We start from the raw sequence: 27,994 nt of genomic DNA, 5'->3' as shown, positions 1-27,994 counted from the left end.
GCATTTTAAATTTTAATATACGAAAAACAAAAAAAAAAACAAAAAAAATACGAAAAACAAAATGAGAAGAGGGTCAAAATCACTTTTAATAGAAAGCTAAAAAATGTTGCATTTTCTTAAACATTTTATTTTCTGGAAATTAGTTGAACTATTGAGGGTTGACCTAGGGGAAAGTGAACTCGTTCCCATTTCAGACCAAACTCCAATCAACAATGGCCGCCGCTGCTTCATCAAGTTTTCTTCTTCATCATCATAACTATTCCACGTCATCATCACCTCCCTCATCACGACTTCACCATCGTTCATCTTCACTTTCTCTCCGTACAACTTCATCCACATCATCACTCATTCAATTTTCCCCAAAATGTAAGTTTTTTATTCATTCATCAAAACTTTTTCAACATTTTACACTTAATGTATTAAAATTCCGTATTAATTGATGCAATTAGGTTTAGCAAATCCGTTATTTGTAGCACCAATTGAGAAGAAGAAATCATTACTTCAAACCGAAGCGGTTCGTCATTTAACCGGTTCGCTTGTTAAAGCCCAGGGTTTCCGTTTTGCTATTGTTAGTTCCCTATCTCTATTTTAATTTAATTTAATTTAATTTAATTCCTTTATTATTGCACAGTTTATGGATATGTTTAGTCAAAAAGTCAACGATCAGCTTAATTGCACAAATAGCAGTTGAAGTATTTTAAGTGTTTAAAAATATATGCAACTTTCACTCGATATTCTGTTATATTGTGTGTATCAGTATCAGCTTTTCAGTTGTTGCTATCGTATGTGCCAGATCTGTTTTAGCTCGTAAACAGGTGACATCACCGGTTTTTGATGGTATGACAATGTATCTAGCTATCATGTCAGCATAAATCAAAGGCATACAATATCAACAATTTGAAAGGTTTATACTTACAATATAGTCTGTTGGAATTCGATCCATACAATAGAATATGGAATCAAGTTCTATGTTTATTGAAACACTTAACTGGAGATGCTTGTAAAATGACACAATAGACACTCAATTAATAATACCCTAAAATTAGCTATATTATGTTTTAGATAATTGTTTCTTTGCGTACGCTAAAGCTTCTTTATAAAATCTACTTCAAGGAGCATACTATTTTAAAGCTTTAGCTTTAAGAAATACATAAGCTTAAACTCCGGTAAGCTACATGTTACACATGTAAATGTTCAAGAATAGAATAGAAATCTACTCTTGAAAGATTAAGTTAGCAAGACTTTGATGCTAAAGATTAGAATAGCAAGACTTTGATGCTAAAGATTAAGATAGCAAGACTTTGTTGCTAAGTAGATTAGAATACATAATAAAAGTGTAGAATAGAAATAATTTGAAGGTTGGTTATATATTCCAACTCTTGATTACACTCCTATTTATAGGCTTACATAAAGTGACTTACTTAACTTCTAAGAAATCTTAGGAGGTAAGTATCACGAATACCGATAATTTCTTAACTAGTAAGAAAACTAAAATATCTAAGTATTCTTTATATATGAATATTTAATAACTAAGAATACTTAATAATTAAGAAAACTTAATAGCTAAGAATACTTAATGACTAAGAATACTTAATAGCTAAGAAAACTTAATAGCTAAGTTTTCTTAGTAACTAAGTTTACATAACTTAAGACAAATGTCTAATAACAATCTTAGATACACTAACACTCCTCCTTAAGATTGTTGTTGGACATCATAAGTCGAGTCTTCAATTGATCTAGCTTCATTCCCGTGAGAGACTTTGTAAGCATATCTGCCAATTGATCATCGGAGGTGCAATATTTCAGTGTTGCACCGGATTCTCTGTTATAGCAATTGCAGATTTGTTATCACAATAGATGATTGTTGGACTTTCTTGAGTCAGATCCAAGTCGGGCAACAGTTTTCTTATCCAAACAGCATGATTCACAGCAGCCGCGATTGCAATATATTCTGCCTCTGCAGTAGATTGTGCGACAACGCTTTGCTTCTTTGAGTTCCAGCAAAATGCACCTGAACCAAGATTGAAAACATAACCAGAAGTACTCTTCATATCATCAACACTTCCAGCCCAATCACTATCAGAATATCCTTCAAGTTTCACATCTTTGTTTCTCTCGAACATAATCCCCAGATCGAGAGAACCTTTTAAGTATCTTAAGACTCTCCTGGCAGCTCCCAAGTGAGAACTAGTTGGTGAAGTCATAAACCTTGATAAGAAACTAGCTGCATAAGCTAAATCGGGTCTTGAGATTGCCAAATATAATAGACTCCCGATAATACTTCTGTATAGAGTTGGATCAACTAGCTTATCTCCATCTTCTTTAGACAACTTGTAATTTAAAACAAGTGGTGATGTGACTGGTTTGCATGAAAACATGTTGAATCTCTTGAGCATGTCACTTGCATACTTTTTCTGAGAAATATAAACACCACTAGTTTGTTGATTAATTTTCATGCCAAGAAAATAATGCACGAGTCCCAAATCTGACATTTCAAATTCAGATTTCATTTGTTTCTTGAACTCCTCAACAAGTCTATCGTTGCTCCCAATCACAAGTAAATCATCAACATAAAGAGAGATAATCAGCACCTCTTGAGAATTTAATTGTTTCACATAAAGAGTTGACTCATTTGGACTCCTCCTGAAATTATGATTTATTAAATGAGCATCAATCTTAGAATACCAAGCCCTTGGTGCTTGCTTTAGACCATAAAGTGCCTTATATAGTCTGTATACTTTATCTTCTTGGCCGGCTACTTCAAAGCCTTGAGGTTGCTTTACATAAATCTCCTCCTCAAGTTCAGCATTCAAAAATGCAGATTTCACATCAAGATGATGAATTTTCAAATTGCGTTGAGCAGCTACAGCTAACAATAACTTGATCACATCATGACGAGCAACTGGAGCGAAAGTCTCTCTAAATTCCACACCGGCAATTTGAGAATATCCTTTCGCTACCAACCTTGCTTTGTGTTTATGAACTGAACCATCAGGTTGAAACTTAGTTCTAAACACCCATTTGACACCTATTGCATTCTTACCCGTTGGCAAATCAACAAGTCTCCATGTGTCATTTTTCTTGATCATTTCAAGTTCTACTTTCATGGCTTCATTCCATTCATCGTGTTTGGAAGCTTCAATATAGCTTTCGGGCTCTATAACAACGTGATTACAAAACTCGTAAACATCAGCAATTTTTCTGGTTCTCAAAACTTCGGTGTTAGTTGTGTCTTCGACATCAAATTCTGGATCATCATAATGAGCTTCTTTTTGGAGATTTGAAATAGAAGCTTCATGCCTTTTAACTTCTTTCATATTCCAATCCCGATAGGCTCCTTCATCAACAGTCACGTCTCTACTTTTGTAATCGACATGCGATGCCATGAACAAGTGTTCAGTTGCTTCCTGATTTTCTTCAGAGATATTTGCCAACTGAAGTTCCTTTGTTTGGCCCTGATTTTTCTTTGCTCTACAATATTTCTCAATATGTCCAAACTTTTTGCAAAAATTGCACTTAAAGTTTGGTTTATCTTTGAACCAACAATCAACATCTTGATGATTTGTATTTTGACAAACTTTACACGGAGGGAAAGTACCTTGGTAATTTCCTTTCTTGTACGTGTTTTGTCTTGAATTTTCAGCCTTGTTATTTTTGAAAGAAGCTTGAAAAGCACCTTCAACCTTTTCTTCGGATCTCATAGAGACCCTTTGTTCTTGTGCTTGAAGCTTGCTTGTTAGTTCAGAAACTGTAAGCATGCTAACATCACAAGATTCTTCTATTGCGGAAATTTTGGCTTCAAATTTTTGAGGAACACTTATCATTATTTTCTCCACCACTTTCTGGTCTGAAATCTTGTCACCATGAAGTCTAATTTGATTAACAACATCCATTATTCGCGATAAATAATCTTTTACGAGTTCATCATCGTTCATTTTCAACAATTCAAACTCTCGTCCGAGAGTCAATAATCTGACAGCTTTTACTCTATCAGAACCTTCATAGGTATCTTGGATTTTATCCCACACAACTTTTGGTGTGTCCAAGTCCGTTATTGAGGTGAAAATTTGATCAGCAAGTCCTGAATGTAAACAGGTAAGTGCCTTATCTTTCTTCAGCAACTCTTCTTCATAATTTTTTAGTTGAACAACAGTTGGGTTTGCTCTGAGTGCTGGAGGATCTTCATCAGTCTCTACAACCTTTCATAAACCTTGAGACTTCAAATATGTCTTCATCTTTACTGCCCAAATATGATAGTGCAATCCATTAAATAATGGAATTGCTGGAGCAGTTGAACTAGATGTCATGTCTAGTTTAAATTTTTTTTATCGTGAATAAAACAGCCCCTTAAGAAGAAAGCTCTGATACCACTGTAAATGTTCAAGAATAGAATAGAAATCTACTCTTGAAAGATTAAGGTAGCAAGACTTTGTTGCTAAAGATTAGAATAGCAAGACTTTGATGCTAAAGATTAAGATAGCAAGACTTTGTTGCTAAGTAGATTAGAATACATAATAAAAGTGTAGAATAGAAATAATTTGAAGGTTGGTTATATATTCCAACTCTTGATTACACTCCTATTTATAGGCTTACAAAAAGCGACTTACTTAACTTCTAAGAAATCTTAGGAGGTAAGTATCACGAATACCGATAATTTCTTAACTAGTAAGAAAATTAAAATATCTAAGTATTCTTTATAGATAATAATACTTAATAACTAAGAATACTTAATAATTAAGAAAACTTAATAGCTAAGAATACTTAATGACTAAGAATACTTAATAGCTAAGAAAACTTAATAGCTAAGTTTTCTTAGCAACTAAGTTTACATAACATAAGACAAATGTCTAATAACAATCTTAGATACACTAACAACACATACCCTGTAAATTAATATATATAGATAAATATATATGTATAGTTATATACATTTTTACAAAATTTTACAAGAAAATCACATAAATGAATGAGAAAATCAGAGAAATTACGCGATTTTACGAGAAAATCCGAGAAATGAGCAAGAAAATTTGAGAAATCGTGGCTTTGACCAAGTTTGACCCCGTTGACCGGGAATCTCGGGAGATGGACATCTCATCTCGGTTGCCTTTTAAAAACGAGATCTCGGGGAGATCTCGGAGAGAAATAAGGAGATCTCGGAGAGAAATAAGGAGATTTACAACGCTGCCCTGTATCATATAAATCATATTTGATTTTTGACGTATACTTCTGATATGGTGCAATAGATTGTTATAATTATTTTTTGTTTCATGAATTAGGTGGTTGCAAGGTTTAATGAGATTGTTACAAGGCCTCTATTGGAAGGTGCTTTGGATACATTTAACAAGTATTCAGTGAATGAAGAAGATATTGATGTATGTATGATTTTATAAATATACAGAAGAAGAAAAATCGTGCTTTATTTTACTTTGATTAACAATTTGGTGTTTGAACTTATTAGGTTGTGTGGGTTCCTGGAAGTTTTGAGATCGGTTTGGTTGCTGAACGGCTTGGAAAATCAGGGAAATACCATGCGATTTTGTGCATAGGAGCTGTGGTGAAATATTCATTCCCTTTTCTTTTGTGATTGTTTTAGTAACATTACCTTACATATGTAATATGCATTTTTGTAACGAAAAAGGTTAAATTTAAAGTAAATTCTGAATACATATAACTATTATGTTTTTCTAGGTAAGGGGTGATACCACTCACTATGATGCTGTTGCAAATTCTGCTGCTTCTGGAGTCCTTTCAGCTGGTCTTAATTCAGGTTGGATTTACTTTTTAATTTAACATGTTTTATATAACTATCAAATACTAATTAAGCTTAGAAATATCGATACATAAGAACAAGTGAAAGTGAGATGAGATAAAAAAATTTAGCAGAAGAGATGAATTATTAGTACAAATAAAAAAATGAAGTATTACTCCGTATTTGAATGAAGTTGTGGACAAGTTCTGGGCTTTCGTAAACACAAAGTGAGTATATTAATATTTAAATTAAATAATTATATAATTATAAGTATATTAATAATTAAATTAAATAATTATATAATTATATTAGTAATATGTTCTTACAAGTAGTTCTATACAAGGCAATGCCACAGGTTATCGAGCTTAAAATTAGAAATTAGGCGACGTGTTTTTATTTCTTACTTTATCACATCATAACAACGTTGGTGGCAAGAAAGTTGTGGCTTTTCACAAAGTTTCTTGTGATTTCTTGTGTTTCCAGACTTATAATAATGAACAGTTGGATGTTAAAGTGAGCCGTACTGATTTCTTGGGTTATAATGTTTTAGGAACTCCCACTAAAATTGCATGAATTTAGTCAGAAATAAGCATATTGTCAAGTTTGGTGTTATGATTTTCTTACATACTTTAAGTCTCTAAGGACATATATTTGACATTTGTCCACTAGATGACTATATCAAGCAAGTTTTGTACTTTTGTACTTGATCTGTGTTGTGTGATCCATTTGTCAACAAGTGTATCCGGTGACATATGGTGAGACACCAACAGGGCCCTAAAACAAGGTGATGGACATATTTAGCAACAACATTATGCCGTGTTGTTAGTCCAGTGTACGTACCTATTCAAACGGCAGAACATAACACTTGCTCTGTAATAGGAGCTTCTAAAAAGATAGGTCGACCTTGTAAAGTCACACCCAAAAGTAGTTAATAGTGATGCCTGATACGGATGCATCTATAGGTTGAAATCACAACCAGTTGAACTGACTAGCATATATGTGAGGACCATACGTACATACATAACAGTATCATCAATAGATACATGAATAGTGTGAAAATCAGACATAATCATGTAAACAAGGGTGTTATGTGTACCATAATGACATAAAGCCAAACTCAAGGGAAGACAACGCTTTTATTTCAGTAATATACATGTATTATTGTTAAATTATTCAATTACAATGTGACAGGTGTTCCCTGTATTTTTGGAGTCTTGACAACTGAAGACATGGATCAGGTATCTATGACTGTCTACCTGTTTATCACACTTTAATTGTGTTCTGAATTCTTGTCATATATTGAAACCAAAGAAGAATGTGCTTGTGTCCAAGTAGAACTAGTAAACATGTCAAGTTTATCTTAGCTCTATTCTTTATTGGGAAAACAAACACATTTGACATCTATCTCACTTCAAAACCTCAAACTTTCATAATATTACCCAAGTGAATTGTAACTTGTGAGCTGTAAAAATAAGTGATTGAACATTTGTTGTTACATTTGTATAGGCTTTGAATCGTGCTGGCGGTAAGGCAGGTAACAAGGGATCTGAAGCAGCTTTGACCGCCGTAAGTTATTTTTTTTAATTTTTTTTTCCTATGGTGTACTTTATGGTTTTTAGATTTATTTTTTTTTATGGTCTGAATGTTCATGCTTGGTCCATCTTCCATTTGTGTTTGTGCTTACCTTTCTGTTTCTATTATAATTCTTTCTAGTTGTTTCTGACCTCTCCTGTCACAACGGGGAAATGGAAAAGAAAAAAGAGAAATTAAAAGAAAATTATAATAAACGATAACAAGGAACAAAAACTGTGGGTCACCAAATTAAATTGAGTAAAGTAGTTTAGAAAATATGCTAATATGTAGTGCGTTTGTAGTTATTGACCAATCATGGTTTTTAAGTTACAACTCTCCATCATAGGGCTATCAACTATCAACCCACATCTTAGAGTTGTAACATATGGTACCCAAGATAATGGTGTAACGACCCGACAAAATCGTCATTGACGGCGCCGTTAACTTAGGTCCCGTTACGTGGTCGTAGTCCCTATATGAGACACGTTTGACCAAAATTATGTCGCATTCATTTGAAACGTACAAAACTTACAAAGTTTAGTTTACAAAACCGTTCGACAACAATTTTAAGTTTGCAAAAGTATAAATTATAAATGAGATAACTTGCGACATAATTAGTTTAAAATCACGGTTGCTATAAATAGCGTAAGTATGTAAACGATATGTTTGAATCCAAAGGTGCTATCACTAGCGTATGTATGTATGTATGCTTGACCCCAAGCAAGAAATCAGAGTGTATGCATGTATGCTTGACTCCAAACAAGTATGAGTGTACGCGGAAGCATGTATCAAATAGCCAAGTATGAACCTGAGAAACATATAGAAAACTGTCAACGAAAAACGTTGGTGAAATCATAGGTGTTTTAGTAAACGTTGTATTTGAACCACAAGATTTAGTATAAGATGATTATCAAAATCATTTGCATTCCAAAGTTGTTGTTTGTATCCCGGGCACCCAATTATCAAACTTAACTGTTTTGCACCCTTTGCGTAGTGTTAGAACATACACTAGACCCGAAAATATATTTCATCCGCTAACGGTAGCGAACCGTCCGAATGAGGCTCGTCAAGCCCATGTGATCACATAATATAAGTTCTCGTTTACACCCTGCAAGTGTAACTAATGATAATTGAATTGAGGCTTTTTGTTCAAACCCGCACGTGGAATGTTCGTTTCCGTACTTGTGTTCAAAGTGTAAAAGTATGTAGTATAAAACCGTATATGTTTCTCATCCCATGATTTAAAAGTATAAAAGTTGTTGAAAGATGGGACTATGATCTCACCTCGAGTGCACGAGTATAAAAGTACTTCACAAAGTAAACGTGTGCATGAAAGTTGCTTAGCCTTGACCTAAACAAGTAAGTTGTATCAATTAACCGGTTACGACACAAGGTCGGGCGAAATGTGTTCAATTAGTCCTATGGCTCATTACGACTCGATTATATAGCATGTGAATCACGTTGTCAAGTTTCATGCAAGAATCAAGTATAAAATAAGATTAGAACGATTGTACAAGTGTTTTGTTAAGTTTGACTAAAAGTCAAACTTGGTCAAAGTCAACGAAAAAGTCAACGGGGTCGGGTCGGGTCCCGAACTATTTTTCTGAGGTTTTTATTCATATATAAGCATGTTAGAACAAGTTACATGTGAATCAGAGGTGCGTAGCATAGCAAACATTTTTCGAAATTTGACAAAGTAGGTCAGAACCCAAACACGGCTATTGCCGCGCCGCGGCCAGAGGTGTCGCGCCGCGACATTAGGCGTGGCCTGGCACCTGGTCAGTTTCAAAAGTTCAAGTCTTGATCCAAAATTCAATTTAGCACAAAACACAAACCGTAAACACTTAGAATACGCATCTTATATCATTGGAAAGCTCTTTTGACAAGGAATACAATTAACTACCTTTCACAAGCAAAAACATCAATTACAATAACCGAAAACTCGTCAATTGATCAAGAAAGGTTTATTTTCAAAGTTTCAAGTTCGTAAAACGTATTTTATGATTCGGGAATTCAATTTACACATACGATATGCCGTTTCGAAGGTAATTAAGCATACAATGCATCTAAACACTTACTAACAACATTAACAAGCATTCAACGCATCAAAAGTTCATTTCAAAGTCTATCAAACCCTAACCAAAATTCACAAAAATCAATAATCATGTGTTTGAAGTTTTCTTAATCAACCTACACATCAAAACGAAGCTAGTGATACTAGTAACACAATTAAAACATGAACTTTAACAATCAAACAACATTTAATCTTCCAAAATGCAAGATTAAGCAAACCCATTTCAAATGTTCAAACTAGTTACTTAAAACAACAATTCGAGCAAACAAAATATATATTCATGTTACACACGAGCCATAGACACTAACTAACACCATTTCAAGTATAAAAACACGAATTTAGAGAAAATCTAGAGTTTTAGAAATGTTACCCAAACTTGATGAAATTGGTACCAAAATGTAGAGGATGAAGAGAGGATCACGAATATGTAATTTGTTTTGTTGCAAGCCTCCTAGATCGAATTTAGATGATGATTTTGTGTTTGAGGTTTTGAGAGAATAAAAATGGAAGTAATGAAATGGGGAGGTTGAAATGAATGGAGGAGGGTGAAGGTTGACTAGTTGACCTAGTCATCTCTTTGCCCTCTTGGCAAGTTTAGTCCCTCAAGTTTCAAAGCGGGTGCGGGAATTAACCGAACGAATATTTTAAAAACGCTCGAGTAAACGAGTGATGTTATACTTAAATAACGGAAATATTATGAATGCTAGTCAACGGAAATTAGGAATTTAAATAACGAAAGATATTATAAAAAAAAAAAGACGGTGTTAAAATAAATTTAACGGAAAAACGCGGGATGTTACATTACCTACACCTTAAAAGAAATTTCGTCCCGAAATTTAGTTGGAAGTAGTAGTTGTTTCTTCTTCGAAATGTTGTGTTGCCGATTCTACGAATAAGTGAAGGTACTTCCTTGAGTATTTCAACGAACCTTGACATTTGGGATTTTACGTTGTTTTAAAGTTTGGTTTCACGATTTATAATTCAACCGGTCCTCCTAGGAAGTGAAGTTTGTCATCGATAGTAAGCTCATCGAAAGGAATAACAAGTTCTTGTTTCGCAAGACACTTCTGTAAGTTGATTCATAGAATGTAGGATGAACGGAGACTCAAACGTGTCGGAAAATCTAAACGGCTAGTAACGGGTTCAAAACGCCCCCGGATTCTAAAAGGTTTTGTGTATCGCAGATTTAGCTTTCTATGTTTCCCGAAACGGATTGCACCTTCTCAAGGTGCGACTTTTAACGTTACGCGGTTGCCCACTTGGAATTTGAAATGTTTACGTCTAACATCGGTGTAGTTCTTTTGGCGACTACGATCCGCCTTGAGCCTTTCTTGGAATTGAAAAATTTTCGGGTTGTTTCATGAATGATTTCGGGTCCGGTGGTTCGCTTGTCACCTACTTCGGTTCAACAATTTAAGAAAACGACAATTACGGCTATACGGGTCCTCGAAAGTGTGACGTTAAGACTTGAATGATAACCATCGTTGTAAGAGAATTTGGTTAAAGGCAAAAACTTTTCTAAAGTAAATTTGAAGTTGATAACACAACTCGTATTATGGTTTCCAAGGTTTGAATCGTATGTTTGTTTGGTCCGTCGGTTTGTGATTGGTGTGTTGTACTCATGTCTAAACGTGGTCCCGAGGCTTTTTGTAAGGCACTCCGAAATTTAGAAGTGAAACGAGGATCTCGATCCGAAACGATGTATATTTCATTAAGGTATGTTTGAAAAAAGTTCGTTAGGACTTGAAAATGTTTGTTGGAACAAGTTTCTGTTTCTCAAGAATTTCGCGCCGCGGAAGATTTATCGGTTTCCGAAAATGTTCGATAGGACTATTCACCCTCGAGGCGAATACTAGTGTAGTGTGAAGAGTCTCTCTCTCCATTGAGAATTTAGATAAAATATTTCCTTAAACGGAAGTACGAGTGTAAGGCGAGAGAAGTTTTCGCCTCGATGTGAGCATACCAAGCATTTTGTAGTTCGTCTATAAAAACTATAAGAAAACGAGATAGTATACACGTGTAACATACGTCTGATGTTGAAAGAATTTGCCATTCATTTGGAAGCATAAATATGGTTCGACAATAATCGACGATGTGTCCCGGGTATGGTTGTTATCAGTATTCTCGGAGTTGTCGGATGTTCAAACAAGAAAAATAAAGTCATGTACATGGCACATGGTGGTGATTAGGTTGATCGAGTCCAACCACCATCATGTGTCATTAGAACTTTGGTATGACTTACCGTAATATAACCACGTTGATCGAGTGTCGTTATATTACGCTAACTCATACCTCCATTCCCACATCACTCTATAGATTCAAGTTCGTGTAATCGTGAAGTTTAAAATAAACAAAGTGTAACGACGTCTCTAACGTGACTCGTATTGAATCGAAAGAATTAGTGCAACTATAAAGCAGCGTTCCCCGAGGGAAGTGTATAAATGATTGTTCACGTCATTGCGGTTCAAGTCAAGCGATAATGCCCTTAGGCACGAAAAGAGTAACGAATCATGATAACAAAAAGTACGCAACCGTAGTGATAATTAGCGATGACGATACTCACCTAGAGTAGTGATGGTAGTAACAAGAAGTGGTAGATAGTAAGGAACACCGGTGTGACACCGGTAGTAAGTTGAAACGGTGGCAAATAACAATCTGGGAGACAGAGTTCCCGAACAAGTGTGACCAATGAAGTCGTTGTCATCCTTACGCGCATGAATCTCGAATTTACGTGTGTTACCAGGAAGTGGCAGAATACGGATTCGTATGATGAAAGTTTGGTACCATTATGGAGTTCACCTAAGAAAGATTCAAGTATATATGCACAAATAGTCAAGTAAGTGCTATCTATAGCAAATGCAAGTCAGGATGAAATGATTAACTATCCGGTTGTAGTCTAGATTCACTAATGCGTCCTAATGACTCTGTCAGACACACTAATGCACATCCTAGTTCCCTACAACCAACGCTCTGATACCATCTGTAGCGACCCGACAAAATCGTCATTGACGGCGCCGTTAACTTAGGTCCCGTTACGTGGTCGTAGTCCCTATATGAGACACGTTTGACCAAAATTATGTCGCATTCATTTGAAACGTACAAAACTTACAAAGTTTAGTTTACAAAACCGTTCGACAACAATTTTAAGTTTGCAAAAGTATAAATTATAAATGAGATAACTTGCGACATAATTAGTTTAAAATCACGGTTGCTATAAATAGCGTAAGTATGTAAACGATATGTTTGAATCCAAAGGTGCTATCACTAGCGTATGTATGTATGTATGCTTGACCCCAAGCAAGAAATCAGAGTGTATGCATGTATGCTTGACTCCAAGCAAGTATGAGTGTACGCGGAAGCATGTATCAAATAGCCAAGTATGAACCTGAGAAACATATAGAAAACTGTCAACGAAAAACGTTGGTGAAATCATAGGTGTTTTAGTAAACGTTGTATTTGAACCACAAGATTTAGTATAAGATGATTATCAAAATCATTTGCATTCCAAAGTTGTTGTTTGTATCCCGGGCACCCAATTATCAAACTTAACTGTTTTGCACCCTTTGCGTAGTGTTAGAACATACACTAGACCCGAAAATATATTTCATCCGCTAACGGTAGCGAACCGTCCGAATGAGGCTCGTCAAGCCCATGTGATCACATAATATAAGTTCTCGTTTACACCCTGCAAGTGTAACTAATGATAATTGAATTGAGGCTTTTTGTTCAAACCCGCACGTGAAATGTTCGTTTCCGTACTTGTGTTCAAAGTGTAAAAGTATGTAGTATAAAACCGTATATGTTTCTCATCCCATGATTTAAAAGTATAAAAGTTGTTGAAAGATGGGACTATGATCTCACCTCGAGTGCACGAGTATAAAAGTACTTCACAAAGTAAACGTGTGCATGAAAGTTGCTTAGCCTTGACCTAAACAAGTAAGTTGTATCAATTAACCGGTTACGACACAAGGTCGGGCGAAATGTGTTCAATTAGTCCTATGGCTCATTACGACTCGATTATATAGCATGTGAATCACGTTGTCAAGTTTCATGCAAGAATCAAGTATAAAATAAGATTAGAACGATTGTACAAGTGTTTTGTTAAGTTTGACTAAAAGTCAAACTTGGTCAAAGTCAACGAAAAAGTCAACGGGGTCGGGTCGGGTCCCGAACTATTTTTCTGAGGTTTTTATTCATATATAAGCATGTTAGAACAAGTTACATGTGAATCAGAGGTGCGTAGCATAGCAAACATTTTTCGAAATTTGACAAAGTAGGTCAGAACCCAAACACGGCTATTGCCGCGCCGCGGCCAGAGGCGTCGCGCCGCGACATTAGGCGTGGCCTGGCACCTGGTCAGTTTCAAAAGTTCAAGTCTTGATCCAAAATTCAATTTAGCACAAAACGCAAACCGTAAACACTTAGAATACACATCTTATATCATTGGAAAGCTCTTTTGACAAGGAATACAATTAACTACCTTTCACAAGCAAAAACATCAATTACAATAACCGAAAACTCGTCAATTGATCAAGAAAGGTTTATTTTCAAAGTTTCAAGTTCGTAAAACGTATTTTATGATTCGGGAATTCAATTTACACATACGATATGCCGTTTCGAAGGTAATTAAGCATACAATGCATCTAAACACTTACTAACAACATTAACAAGCATTCAACGCATCAAAAGTTCATTTCAAAGTCTATCAAACCCTAACCAAAATTCACAAAAATCAATAATCATGTGTTTGAAGTTTTCTTAATCAACCTACGCATCAAAACGAAGCTAGTGATACTAGTAACACAATTAAAACATGAACTTTAACAATCAAACAACATTTAATCTTCCAAAATGCAAGATTAAGCAAACCCATTTCAAATGTTCAAACTAGTTACTTAAAACAACAATTCGAGCAAACAAAATATATATTCATGTTACACACGAGCCATAGACACTAACTAACACCATTTCAAGTATAAAAACACGAATTTAGAGAAAATCTAGAGTTTTAGAAATGTTACCCAAACTTGATGAAATTGGTACCAAAATGTAGAGGATGAAGAGAGGATCACGAATATGTAATTTGTTTTGTTGCAAGCCTCCTAGATCGAATTTAGATGATGATTTTGTGTTTGAGGTTTTGAGAGAATAAAAATGGAAGTAATGAAATGGGGAGGTTGAAAAGAATGGAGGAGGGTGAAGGTTGACTAGTTGACCTAGTCATCTCTTTGCCCTCTTGGCAAGTTTAGTCCCTCAAGTTTCAAAGCGGGTGCGGGAATTAACCGAACGAATATTTTAAAAACGCTCGAGTAAACGAGTGATGTTATACTTAAATAACGGAAATATTATGAATGCTAGTCAACGGAAATTAGGAATTTAAATAACGAAAGATATTATAAAAAAAAAAGACGGTGTTAAAATAAATTTAACGGAAAAACGCGGGATGTTACAAATGGCACTATGTTTTCAGGTCAATTTGGTTTTTTTTTTATTCCTTGCTTTTCATATCCTTCTTAAAAAGAGATGGCAAAATGGGTGGGTTGGGTAACATGTCAAAATGTGTTATGGTCATTCTTATTTATGGTATTAGTTAGGTTGGATTGAATCATGCTTATAATGTGATGCATAGTTGTATGATCGTTAGTGCCGTTGGAAAATATCTTTTTGACTTCGCTTACATACGTCACCTTATAGTTGTGTCAACTGTGTTCACTGAAGCTTCTACCTGAATTGCAGATTGAAATGGCATCTCTATTTGAGCATCATTTGAAGGAGTAAAAATTTGTGCCAACATTATCTTGCAGAATTATGTCCGTCGATGAACTCAAATTGTTCTGAGATAACGTTAGTGAGAAAGATGAGCGTTACTGGGTGTTCCGTTGCAACACAGACGTTCAATCAATGAATATTTTTGTTGACTAAATAACTAAAAGAGTCGGTTAATCCTTTTTATTGAAATAGTTTTTTTTTTCCTTCTTTTTGGGAGTAAATTTGCAGGAACAATCAGTGTTTGTGATTTCGTTGAGTACATTCAATATGTCAACTTAATAATGATGAAACCCAAGTGGAAAAGGTTGAGTATGCATCTTGATTTCAGCAATTAGACATTTTTACAGCCTAATTATATGGATGCATGATCATTATGCTTTTTCATAGATATATGTTAAAAGTTGATTAGTGAGCAAGGTTGCAAAAATTGCTATTTGGGGTTGAATCGGTTGGGAATTTGGAAGGAGTAATTGGCAATTCGGGGATTAACTAGGGATAAATTGAATTGTACCTTTATACATTTAAATATTAAATTTTAAATTATACTATAATTTATGTGTCAAAATAGAAGAAAACAATAAACATTATATATATATATATATATATATATATATATATATATATATATATATATAGGGGCAGGATCAATGGGGAAGCAACCAATCGGGGGGAAGCATTTTTTTTTTTCGTTTTTTGAAAAAACTTTATTCACGAACATTATAGATTGGATGAAAATAAGAACATTTAGAAAAGACACTTCATGATGAATGTTATTATTTTGGCTGAAAAACGATCGACAAAAATAATATTCAAGATAATATTGTTCGTGAAGAATGTTAACGTTTTTTTTTTCTTCATGTTTTGTGAAGTAAAATTTAGCCCGATTTAGAGTTTAGGGTTTAGGGTTTGGTGTTTTGGGTTTATTCCATAAACCCAAAACACCAAACCCTAAACCCTAAACTCTAAACCGTTCGTGTTAAAAAATCAATCTAAATCCTAAATCTAAACCCTAAATCTAAGCCCTAAACCCTAAATTTCTAAACCCTAATATCTAAATCCTATAAACCCTAATATCTAAACCCTAATATCTAAACCCTAATGTCTAAAACCTCAACATACGCTCGAAAAACACTATAATTGTTATATATTACTTCTTCGAGCGTTTTCCCGCCAAAATAAAAACATTTATCACAAAGTGTCTTTATTAAATGTTCATATTTTCATCCAATCTATAATATTCGTGAACAAAGTTTTTTCAAAAAACGAAAAGAAAAAAAATTTGCTTCCCCCCGCTTCCCCCGGATTGGTTACTTCCCTCTTGATCCTACCACTATATATATATATATATATATATATATATATATATATATATATATATATATATATATATATATATATATATATATATATAGTGGTAGGATCAAGAGGAAAGTAACCATTCGGGGGGAAGCGGGGGGAAGCAAAAACTTTTTTTTTTCTCCGTTTTTTGAAAAAACTTTGTTCACGAACATTATAGATGAGATGAAAATATGAACATTTAGTAGAGACACTTTGTAATAAATGTTTTTATTTTGGCGGAAAAACGCTCGAAAAGTAATATATAACAATTATCGTGTTTTTCGAGCGTATTTTGAGGTTTTAGCTATTGGGGTTTAGATATTAGGGTTTAGATATTAGGGTTTATAGGGTTTAGATATTAGGGTTTAGAAATTTAGGGTTTAGATTTTGAGTTAAGATTTAGGATTTAGATTGAGTTTTTAACACGAACGGTTTAGGGTTTAGGGTTTGGTGCTTTGAGTTTATGGAATAAACCCAAAACACTAAACCCTAAACCCTAAATTCTAAATCGGGCTAAATTTTACTTCACAAAACATGAAAAAAAAAAAACGTTCATATTCTTCACGAACAATATTATATTGAATGTTATTTTTGTCGATCGTTTTCCCGCCTAAATAATAACATTCATCACGAAGTGTCTCTTCTAAATGCGTGTGATCTTGATGCCGGAAAAAAAAATTCCCAAAAAAACGAAAAAAAATAAAATAATTTTGCTTTCCCCCGCTTCCCCCGATTGGTTACTTCCCCATTGATCCTGCCCTTATATATATATATATATATATATATATATATATATATATATATATATATATATATATATATATATATATATATATATATATATATATATATATATATATTCTAAATTATAGGTTAATTTCAGATTGTCCAATTTTAACTTTGATCAACTATAATTTACAAATTCCATTTCCATTAATCAACGTTTACTGATTAATTAATTGAAATTTGAAAAATGAGAATGGACTAATCGTGGTTTTTTACAACATGAGTGGTAGTATATACTTTATAAATCAAGAAAAACTTCAATTTTTCTAAGAGTACGAAGATAACTCGATTTGGTTCTGTATATCTTAGTAAAAAATTATACGGCCAACTTAAATAAGAAAAATTTTATTCATTGCGTTATAGGTCGAGAGTTATTATAATTATTTACCTGGAAATTAAAAGGATAATATATAATATACTCGTAATGTACTGTCAAATCAAGTATTTTTATCCTTAAAAAATATATATGATAAGGGTTTTAAGGAATTGGAAAGGATAATGTTATTGCTTGGAACATAGGCTCTTGTAATATCAAATTAAAAGATAATATATTTGTAGTGACAAAAGGATCCACATCTTTAGTTCAAATTGGATGGCTTGTTCCTTGTGTGTGCTTATCCAGTTCTCTCATTCCATGTCCTCTTCCAGATTGTTCGATCCATAGCTAGCTTATTTCTACTCGCTCGTTACGACAACAATATATGTCGACGTACGATTTTTAATGAATAATTCGATAAACACACACTTATATTAGAATTTATGTTAGTGTCTATATTGCATCAATACTACAAATATAGCAATGTAGCGTATATCCCTAAATATGCATTCAGCCTAACATAACTGAGATTTATAAAACCTTTCTCTAAAAGAAAGGAGATTGAAGATCTTAATTATTATGTAAAAAGTTAATAAAAAACTACTTACCCACAAAATTTTTAAAAATAATATATTTAAATACGTATGATTCTTTTACTTACATGCAAATTTTATGTGTGAATATTATGATTAGGAGGTTTTTTATTTGGGAGGTTGATTATATTCAACTCTATTGTAGGCAGCTTATTCGTAACCCATCTGTAATCATTTACCAAACCTTCCCTAATCATCTCAATATTTGATCATGCGACATCTCACATGTAATTCACGCCTCAATCAGTGAACTATCTTGTGATGGTTACATCAAATATTTAAAGGAACAAGCAGGGGTAAGTCGACGTCTCAATTTAATTGTTTCCAAACAAAATCACACGGTTTATTTAAGAAATATATATATTTTTTTTATTTTGTAAACTTAAAGATATAATAATTTAAATAGGTTTGTTTCTAACCTTAAGAAAATATAATATTTCACAAAATTTTTATTTCATATAATTTTTTAAGGAGATCATATTTTTCTTGAGAAATGAGCTCAAATACACTTTTTTCAAAATGTTATTACATTTTACACGTTATCTGAGTAAAAATTGTGTAAGATTGTGTCAATATTTTTCAAAAATAATTGTGTCAATACACTATCTCGAACAAGATGTTGGTAAAAAATAGTGTAAGATGTTCGAACACGTCGAATGCCATCGATATCGACAAAAATGACTCGTACACGTTATCTGAGTTCGAACACAGTCTATTGTGTTCGAATATATTCTTGTTCAAACAACTACATATGTGTGTCCGAACGAGAATATGTTCGAATACAGTAAACTTTTCAAATTAATGATGTTGAATCAAGATTTTCACACACAATTATTTTTTTCAACACATAAATCTAGAAACACACATAATGTCTTAAAGCATAGCATTATTACATGCCAAATTACACAACACACAACGAAGTAGCTCACATCGTTGTACCCTTAATCATCACTCAAATTGGGTATTTGGTTAGGGTTGAAATTGGCGCTTTTTCTTTACCCTTCCTACTTGATTTTGCCCTTGGCTTCCATGTTTGAGTTGATCAGTCATAGCTAGCCAGGAAAACCAATCTACTATGGCCAGGTTCCAAGCAATGACTACAATGTCGCTCAAATGTTTTTTTTTCCATCTCCTTTCAAGCAAATACCTTGTGTCCCCTATGGCCTACCAGCTTGTCTTTTAGTAAGTACTGGTGCATTAGCAGTTTGAAGATTCTCTGGATCCACCCTTTCGGAATTATGGTGTAGTGGGTAATACACTCTTTGTATGCAACCCGACAAGTCTCCGTGGTGACATACCTCTCTACGTCACCAGTAGCGTCTCGTATATTGAAATATCTTGCCACCGCCATTACGTGCCCACAGGGTAGTCCGAACAAATACAATTGTTTGCATGTGCAAGTTCTTGTTTCTAGATTGACAATCTCATTCTTTTTCTCATCCATCACCTCTAAGATAGTTTGTGATGACGGTTTAACCGTCCTAACTCGAGACTTGTTGTTTCTTTTACCCAACTTGTGCTCAGCATATGGTGTGACATGTGTTGTTAAAGCAGCATCAGTGATTCGATGTTCCCAAAACTGTTGTTGTATTGATGCTCTAAAGAACTCTAGTAGCATTGTAACGGGGAAGCTTCCTCACATGAACTGGCAGAGTGTTAATGGACTCTACATTATTGGTTGTTAAGTAAGCATAACGAACACGTACATCATGGTGCTTCGACCATCTATAACCCTATTTCACGCAACGTTCGACGTGAATCTGGAAGACGTGTGGATAAAACTCTAAAATGATGATTAAAACCAGACTTCGTGTAAGCCTTGCACATCTACCAGTAATGACATTCATAATGTTTAACCCATTTAGATACGGTCTTGAGGTTCATGAGCAAGTGGCGTGCATAAAGTGCATGAAACGCTTCTGGAAAAATATATGAAATGTCCGCATCTATTAAAGGAGCCCTGTCAGATACAAATGTTAGATTCTTAGTACAACATTCTGTAAGGATCGAATAGCCCAAACACAATATCCTGCAATACAAGCTCAAGAGTCCATCCTTTTCTAAAACCAATTGGTGATTGAGGGACTTCCCCTTAGACTTATATATATACATTTTTTTTGTCCCATGACCGATGTGAGACTTTGGTTTGCACCCTAACAAACCTCCCCTCAAACCCAAGTCCATCTGGGCCTCCCCTCCAACGATAGTCCGGTCCAACCTTTACCTCCGCAACCTCGGAACTGTCCACCTGATTGGGTCCAGGATCAGGGAGATTTGGGTACAAGGCTTCAGGAGTGACTCATCGTCGACAGGGTGCGCCACATCGCTGCGTACGCTCAGGGGTGCGCCCACTGCACTGTCCACCACATCGGGGCTATAGCCTATCTCTGATACCAGTTGTAAGGATCGAATATCCCAAACACAATGTCCTGCAATAAAAGGCCAAGAGTCCATCCTTTTTTAAAACAAATTGGTGATAGAGGGACTTCCCCTTAGACTTATATACATACATTTGTTTTGTCCCATGACCGATGTGGGGCTTTGGTTTGCACCCTAACACATTCTGAAGAATGTATGGTATCCTTTAGATTCCCCAAAAACCATGTCAAATGATCGGTAGTCTCTCCTGCACCAACGTATGCTAAAAGGCAAGATGTCATTGTTCGCATCCATACCCACATTAATCAAGTTGGTCCCTAAATAACTACCTTTCAAATCGAGCGTACATGGCGAACGAATGAACATATCTACATAACAATGACTTTGTTGTAAATAATATGAACAACATAAAACAAACAATAAATATAAACAATCTAAAACATACATTTGCACCAATCAACCTGTAACTCATAGAATATTTGTCTTCCTCATCGGTGAGAATGTAGGTGATGCTCCCTAGGTTACACAGTTTAAGATTATGCTGATACAAATGTATTATTTAAAAAGATTCTGCATTACTACCCCTCAACAACTCAATTTCATAACGTTTAAATCTTTGCGTTTAGTTGTATGATAGACTTATTTTATAGCGGCCTGCCATATCAAGTCTGATATCATTCGGTCGATAGACACAACCAGCTTATTCAATGAGCTCTTTTAGTATGTTTCACCTTTATAATGGCGTGTTTATTGTTTGGCAGAATTTATGTTTTTGAGAACGTGTGTGCATCATTCATCATTCTTACTTCCCAGTTATGATCGTCGCGAATATACCTGGCCATTATTTCCCATGCACAATTTGGTGAGTGATGTGATGTGATGTGATGCTATGCATAACTTTTACCCTCTAAATTTATATATGATTCAAACATTAACAAATAAGCACACACAACTAACGAGCACTTAGAACCCGATTATTATAGCACTTCAGTGTAAGTATTCTTATCAAGTTCGTCCCAAGGGAGCGGTATAAGTAAAGTATTTGAAACTATCGATTGTCCTAGAGTTTGTTTGATTGGGGGGTTTCGATTGATATTAATTAATAACTAAAACTTGTTCAATTAAACAAACTTAAACTAAACGAGTAAACTAGTAGCAAGAAACAAGTAGCAAAGTATTAAGACTTAAATCAAATTAACTAAGAGCTGTTCACTGATCTAATCCTCTCTATGCTTGGCTTGCCCCATTTTGCCTATTTTGCTATCTCATTAGTTGTTGAACTATTAAATATTTAGAATCACTTCCAAACCTCAAATCAAATGACACTCCGTGAATTCACATAAGCATTGTATCCTAAGATCGAGTTATGCATGATTTGGTCATTAAGATTGAGCTTGGGTTGAAATCACTTAAAACCCCCAACTATCGAAATCACTTAAGATAATCGGCACTACTATGTTGACTAAAGGCCAATTGAAAACCAACCTAGATCAAGAACACAATCACTTGCAATTCCCTAGCTAGTTGTCTAGATCACCAAAGGTGTTGAAGCACACATTAATTCACTTCTCAGATCACTAAGAGAGCTACTCAACATATGTAATCAAAGTCAAGCCTAAAACAAATTCATAGCAATGGATCTTTAGCTAACTCAACAACACATGATCATGTAATTCATTCAAACAACAATATTAAATTGATTTGGGGTAAACACTAGCATTAGAGATTCATAGATAAGCAAACACAAAGGATTTAGCTAATCATGGCTAAGATCAAACTAATAATAAGCAAAGAAACATAAACAATCATCATCTTCAAGTTATTACAAGTAATCAATGCAAAATATATAAAGTAAAGTGAAGATTACAACCCAAAATGTAAAGAAGATGAAGATCTAAGCTAAACAATGATGGATCTTGAACAAACTTCCTTGAATCCTCCCTTAAACACCAATGGATGATGAAATTAGGGTTTTGTATGTGAAATTCGGACCCGAAGCAGATGCTCTCTAAAGATGCATATCAAAAATGACCTAATCTCGTTTCTTTTATAGTGCTGAAAATCTGGGCTGAAACAGCGACAGGAGCGCCACTTCTGGTTTAGGAGCGGCACTTTTGGCTTTAATGAAGAGCAGCGCTTTTGATCAAGAACGGCGCTTTTGGCTCAAACAGGGATGCCGCTTTTGTTGGAGGAGCGACGCTTTTGGCTGGATAAGAGCGGTGCTTTTGCTGTAGGAACGACGCTTTTGCTCACTGATGAAGAATGGAGCTGAAATGTGCATGAGAACGTCACTTTTTCAGTTGGTGCGGTGATTTAGCTCCCCAGGAGTGGCGCTCGAATGAGGAGCGGCGCTTTTGATGCTGATTCTGCACTTTTCATTTCCTTAGCCAATTTTGTCCAAGATTTGGTCAATTTTACACCAAATCAACTCTTTAGCCCTCAATTTACCAATTAGCTCAATAGCACACAAAATAGGCCCCGAGATAGTCAAAAACCGAACAAAGTGAGGAAGATATCGCGAGATAAAATATATATAAATGGAGCGATATCAAACCCCCTACATTTGAATCTTTGCTTGTCCTCAAGCAAACAATCGACAAAACAAGCTTTGGAGATAGAGAATGAATAAGTGAACAATGCCAAAGCACAAAAAGTTTGGGCACAAATTAATACCTCCCATGAATAGGCACTTGATGGCAAGTATGTTCCCCAAAAACTTGTACTTGCTAGGTTCAAGCATAAACTTCTCTTCTTCTCAAAACAAACTAAAACAATCTCTCCACTAGCTCAAGCTCAAAGCAAGCTTCAAATATTCAATTCTCAAATACTAACTGATAAGGCTAAAAAGGAACATATATTTCATAGCATTATCCCCCAAGAAAGACAAGATTTTAGTTGCAATTGTTCCATTTTCAAGTGATATTCGTTTATATTAAATAAGTGCGAAGACAAAAGGAAGATTCGACAAATTGAAGACAAAAAGGTTCAAAAAGCTCAAAAGTACAAGATACAATTAAAAAGGTTCAAATTATTGATGAAGAACGTCTAAAAATGACAAGAGTACAAGTTACAAAACGCAAAGTACACGATATAAAATAGTACGCAAGGACGTTCGAAAATTCGGAACCGGGACATGAGTCAACTCTCAACGCTCGACGCAACGGTGTAAAAATTACGAGTCAACTATGCACAAGAATAAAATATAATATTTAAATAATTCATAATAAGAATAATATTAAATAATAAAAAGTTGTTAATTTAGCATAGTTCAGGGGTCGTAAATGAAAATTCAATTTCATATTTTGCTTATAAAAGGCGATGATTATCGATCAATTTAAAAGCATCCCTTTTTCTATCCTAAAAATCTATTATCAATATCAATATCTAAAAATCTCTATCATAATGTTAATGTAATAAGATATAACAATAATCTTAATTTTAATTTTAAATTATGATAATAATAAGATTTATGATAGAGATCGTTTGAGTGTGTAAGTCGAAATTCTGTCCGTGTAACGCTACGCTATTTTTAATCATTGTAAGTTATGTTCAACCTTTTTATATTAATGTCTCGTAGCTAAGTTATTATTATGCTTATTTAAAACGAAGTAATCATGATGTTGGGCTAATTACTAAAATTGGGTAATTGGGCTTTGTACCATAATTAAGGTTTGGGCAAAAGACCGACACTTGTGGAAATTGGACTATTGACTATTAATAGATGGGGGGTATTGTCTAATTGAGTGACAACTCATTGGAGTCTGTCGAACCTATCTTCAAATTAATTATCCTAATAATTAATAATGATTATGGTTGTCCTATTTAGTGACGTTCATATGGAATCTATTATAATCATTTAATTAATTATTCGGGTTGGGTAATTGATTATTCAAACTGATCAAGTGGGTAAATTAATATTCATATCTAATCAAAACAGGGGTAGATTACATACAGTGATAACTGGTGTAATTGTTGACAGAAGTGATAACTGCGTCACAGTTTAAATCCTTAATTAGTTGGAATATTTGACTTCGGGTATAAGGGTAATTTGACGAGGACACTCGCACTTTATATTTATGACCGATGGACTATTATGGATAAAAACCAGATAGGTATCAAATAAACCATGACAAAGGACAATTAACCCGAGTAACAATTAATTAAAATCAAAACGTCAAACATCATGATTACGGAAGTTTAAATAAGCATAATCCTTTTATTTCATATTCTATCGCAATTTTATTTATTGTTATTTTATTTATCGTCATTTATTTATTTTACGCACTTTAATTATTGTCATTTATCTTTACGCTTAAAAATATAAAATCGACAAACCGGTCATTAAACGGTAAAAACCCCCCTTTTATAATAATATTACTACTTATATATATATATATATATATATATATATATATATTTATATAAATATAGTTTTATAAAAATATAGTACGTAATCACTAGCTCCCTGTGGAACGAACCGGACTTACTAAAAACTACACTACTCTACGATTAGGTACACTGCCTATAGTGTTGTAGCAAGGTTTAGGTATATCCCATCCGTAAATTAATAAAACTTGTGTCATATTTTGTAGTATTTCCTAGTAAAAATAATACTATTTCGTACCCTCACGCTACATCATCAAGTTTTTGGCGCCGCTGCCGGGGAGCGCTAAAACGCTATATTTTTAAATATAATAATATTGAAATAGAATATAATAATATAATAATATTGAAATAGAATATAATAATATAATAATATTTTAGAATCAAAATTTGATACGTAAAGTTTTAAAAAGTCGTATTTATTAAATACTTCAGGGGTATATTATGTAACTTATAATTAATAATTTCTATAATGTCTCTTTCATGTGAATAGTAAATTAATTAATTTATTTTCATTTACTATTCATGAATAGTAAATGAATTAAAAAAAAAGTTTTGAAAAAAAAAAATTATAATTATAAAAAAATTATTAATTTGTAAAAAAAAAAATCGTTTTTTTAAAAAAAAATTGTAAAAAAAAAAAAACGTTTTTTTTTTAGAAAAAAAATTCATTATTAAAAAAAAAAAAATTGTAAAAAAAAAAAAAAAAAAATTTTAAAAAAAAAAAAAAATTGTAAAAAAAAAAATTTTTAAAAAAAAAAATTTTAAAAAAAAAAAATTTTAAAAAAAAAAATTTTTAAAAAAAATAATAAATAATATTTTTTTTTTTTTAGTTTTATTACCTTTAGATTTTTAGACTATAGTTACAACTTTTAGTATTAAGTTTAGTTTTGCCATAGTTATTTTTACTTCTAGAATTTTTAGGCTTTGCCGTAAAATCCCTTAAGTGCTTATTCCTTAGACTAAGTTTTAGGTGCTTTAGAATTTTACGACGCCGTATTTCGCACTACTTTCTTATTTTTATTTTTCGACGCCTATTTTTCGACCTTTTATTTTTCAACATTTTTCGACGCGCAATCTATTTCTTCCTTATTTCTCGATACTCTAGTTTTTAGGACTTAGAATTTTCTATACTTCTTATCTAAATCTTAAAACGGAAAGAGAAATTATTTAAGCGGTTAAGTTAATAGACGTTGACATTTTTCTGGTTCGTAGTAATAGTTGGATTTGTACGTGGACCGGGTTGTTGGAGCCAAACAGTCCTCAATTATATTGAGACCAAACGAATCCTGCCCCTCTGCTGCATCTTTTGACTATTCGAAACGTGGGCAAAAATCAGAAAAGTCTATTAATTGGATAGCTTATATAAGTTTTTCTTATTATTTTTATAACTAATAGGATATTCTGTGTATGCACCGAGCAAGACGTTCGCCGCCGGTCATACGTTCACCACCTGTAACTCGATCAAGACATTTAGCAAATATCGCCGCCATTGATTTTTCTTTAGAATCGTCATCCAGTCGACCAAGTACTCAAACTCAAATTTCCGATAACCCAGTTTTTGAAACAAACCTCACAATTGAGAATCCGGAGAATACTCAGGGAGAATTCCGAGACCCTGATCCACTAATTATTCCTCCAGAACCACCAATCATCCAAACAGAGATTGTTGAGGAAGAAACCATTAAATTAGAAACCTCTAGTGATTCGGATACAACACTTCCAATCATGGAAAATCTAGAACCTCTAAGTATGGAAGACCGAATGCGAGCTAAACGCACTGGCCAAGGTCATGCAATTACTCAACCAAACGTTAATGCACCAGATTATAAAATCAAAGGACAAATTCTACATATGGTGACTAATCAATGCCAATTCAGTGGTGCGCCGAATGAAGATCCAAACGAACATCTTCGTACGTTTAATAGAATTTGTACACTATTCAAAATCCGAGAAGTGGAAGACGAACAAATCTATCTCATGTTATTTCCCTGGACTTTAAAGGGAGAAGCCAAAGATTGGTTAGAATCGTTACCTGAAGGGGCGATTGACACATGGGATGTTTTAGTTGAGAAATTTCTTAAAAGATTCTTTCCGGCATCTAAAGCCGTGAGACTTCAAGGAGAAATTGTTACGTTCACACAAAAGTCAAATGAAACTCTATATGAGGCTTGGACAAGATTTGGAAAGTTGTTGAGAGGATGTCCTCAACACGGTTTAGACACTTATCAAATAGTACAAATATTCTACCAAGGCGTAGACGTTGCTACACGAAAAGACATCGACATAACCGCTGGTGGATCCATTATGAAGAAAACCGCAACTGAAGCTTACAAAATTATTGATAACACAGCCTCCCACTCGCATGAGTGGCACCAAGAAAAAGATATATTTCGATCATCTAAAGCAGCTAGAGCTGATTCTAGCCATGACTTTGATTCTGTTTCCGCAAAAATAGATGCTTTCGAAAGACGAATGGAAAAGATGAATAAAGATATTCACGCAATACGAATCAGTTGTGAGCAATGCGGTGGACCACACTTATTGAAAGATTGTCACATTGAACCAACGATGGAACAACGAGAGAATGTTTCCTATATGAACCAAAGGCCGGGAAATAATTATCAAAATAATTATCAACCGCCAAGGCTAAACTTAAATCGAAATCAAAACATTCTTTACAATCCAAAAGGACCCGAAAATAACTGGTATAACCAACAAGGTCCGAATAACCAACCGACTCAAAACAACACTTTCAATCAACAAAGACCTAGCTTGTATAAACCACCACAACAACCCGAAGAGAAAAAGCCAAATCTAGAAGAAATGATGGCAAAGCTGATTGAATCTCAAACACAATTCATTACATCTCAAACCCAAACGAACGAGAGGTTTGATCAGTCATTAAGAACTCAACAAGCTTCCATTTTGAATCTTGAAAAACACGTAGGTACTCTTGCTAGCATGATGAGTGAGAGGGAACAAGGAAAGCTACCGAGTAATACTGAAGTAAATCCTCGGAATGAGAATGTTAA

General features: G+C 34.0%; 2 protein-coding genes across 3 annotated transcripts in view; both read left to right on the top strand.

Annotated features, from left to right (window-relative positions):
* LOC139847584 (uncharacterized) overlaps positions 1-27,994 on the top strand; it is a 303,574-nt gene that overhangs the window by 13,913 nt on the left and 261,667 nt on the right. The window lies entirely within an intron of this gene.
* Positions 141-15,476, top strand: LOC139847988 (6,7-dimethyl-8-ribityllumazine synthase, chloroplastic). The gene is made up of 8 exons (XM_071837726.1): positions 141-366; positions 450-568; positions 5,277-5,372; positions 5,459-5,554; positions 5,689-5,767; positions 6,941-6,987; positions 7,256-7,315; positions 15,132-15,476. The coding sequence occupies exons 1-8, from the start codon at positions 213-215 to the stop codon at positions 15,171-15,173; spliced, it is 693 nt and encodes a 230-aa protein (XP_071693827.1). The 5' UTR covers positions 141-212; the 3' UTR covers positions 15,174-15,476.

This window comes from Rutidosis leptorrhynchoides, chromosome 5 (assembly GCF_046630445.1).
Source record: "Rutidosis leptorrhynchoides isolate AG116_Rl617_1_P2 chromosome 5, CSIRO_AGI_Rlap_v1, whole genome shotgun sequence".
NCBI classification, from domain to species: Eukaryota; Viridiplantae; Streptophyta; class Magnoliopsida; order Asterales; family Asteraceae; genus Rutidosis; species Rutidosis leptorrhynchoides.
The sequence above is the reverse complement of the archived record's forward strand: the minus strand, read 5'-3'. Positions and strand labels throughout refer to the sequence as shown.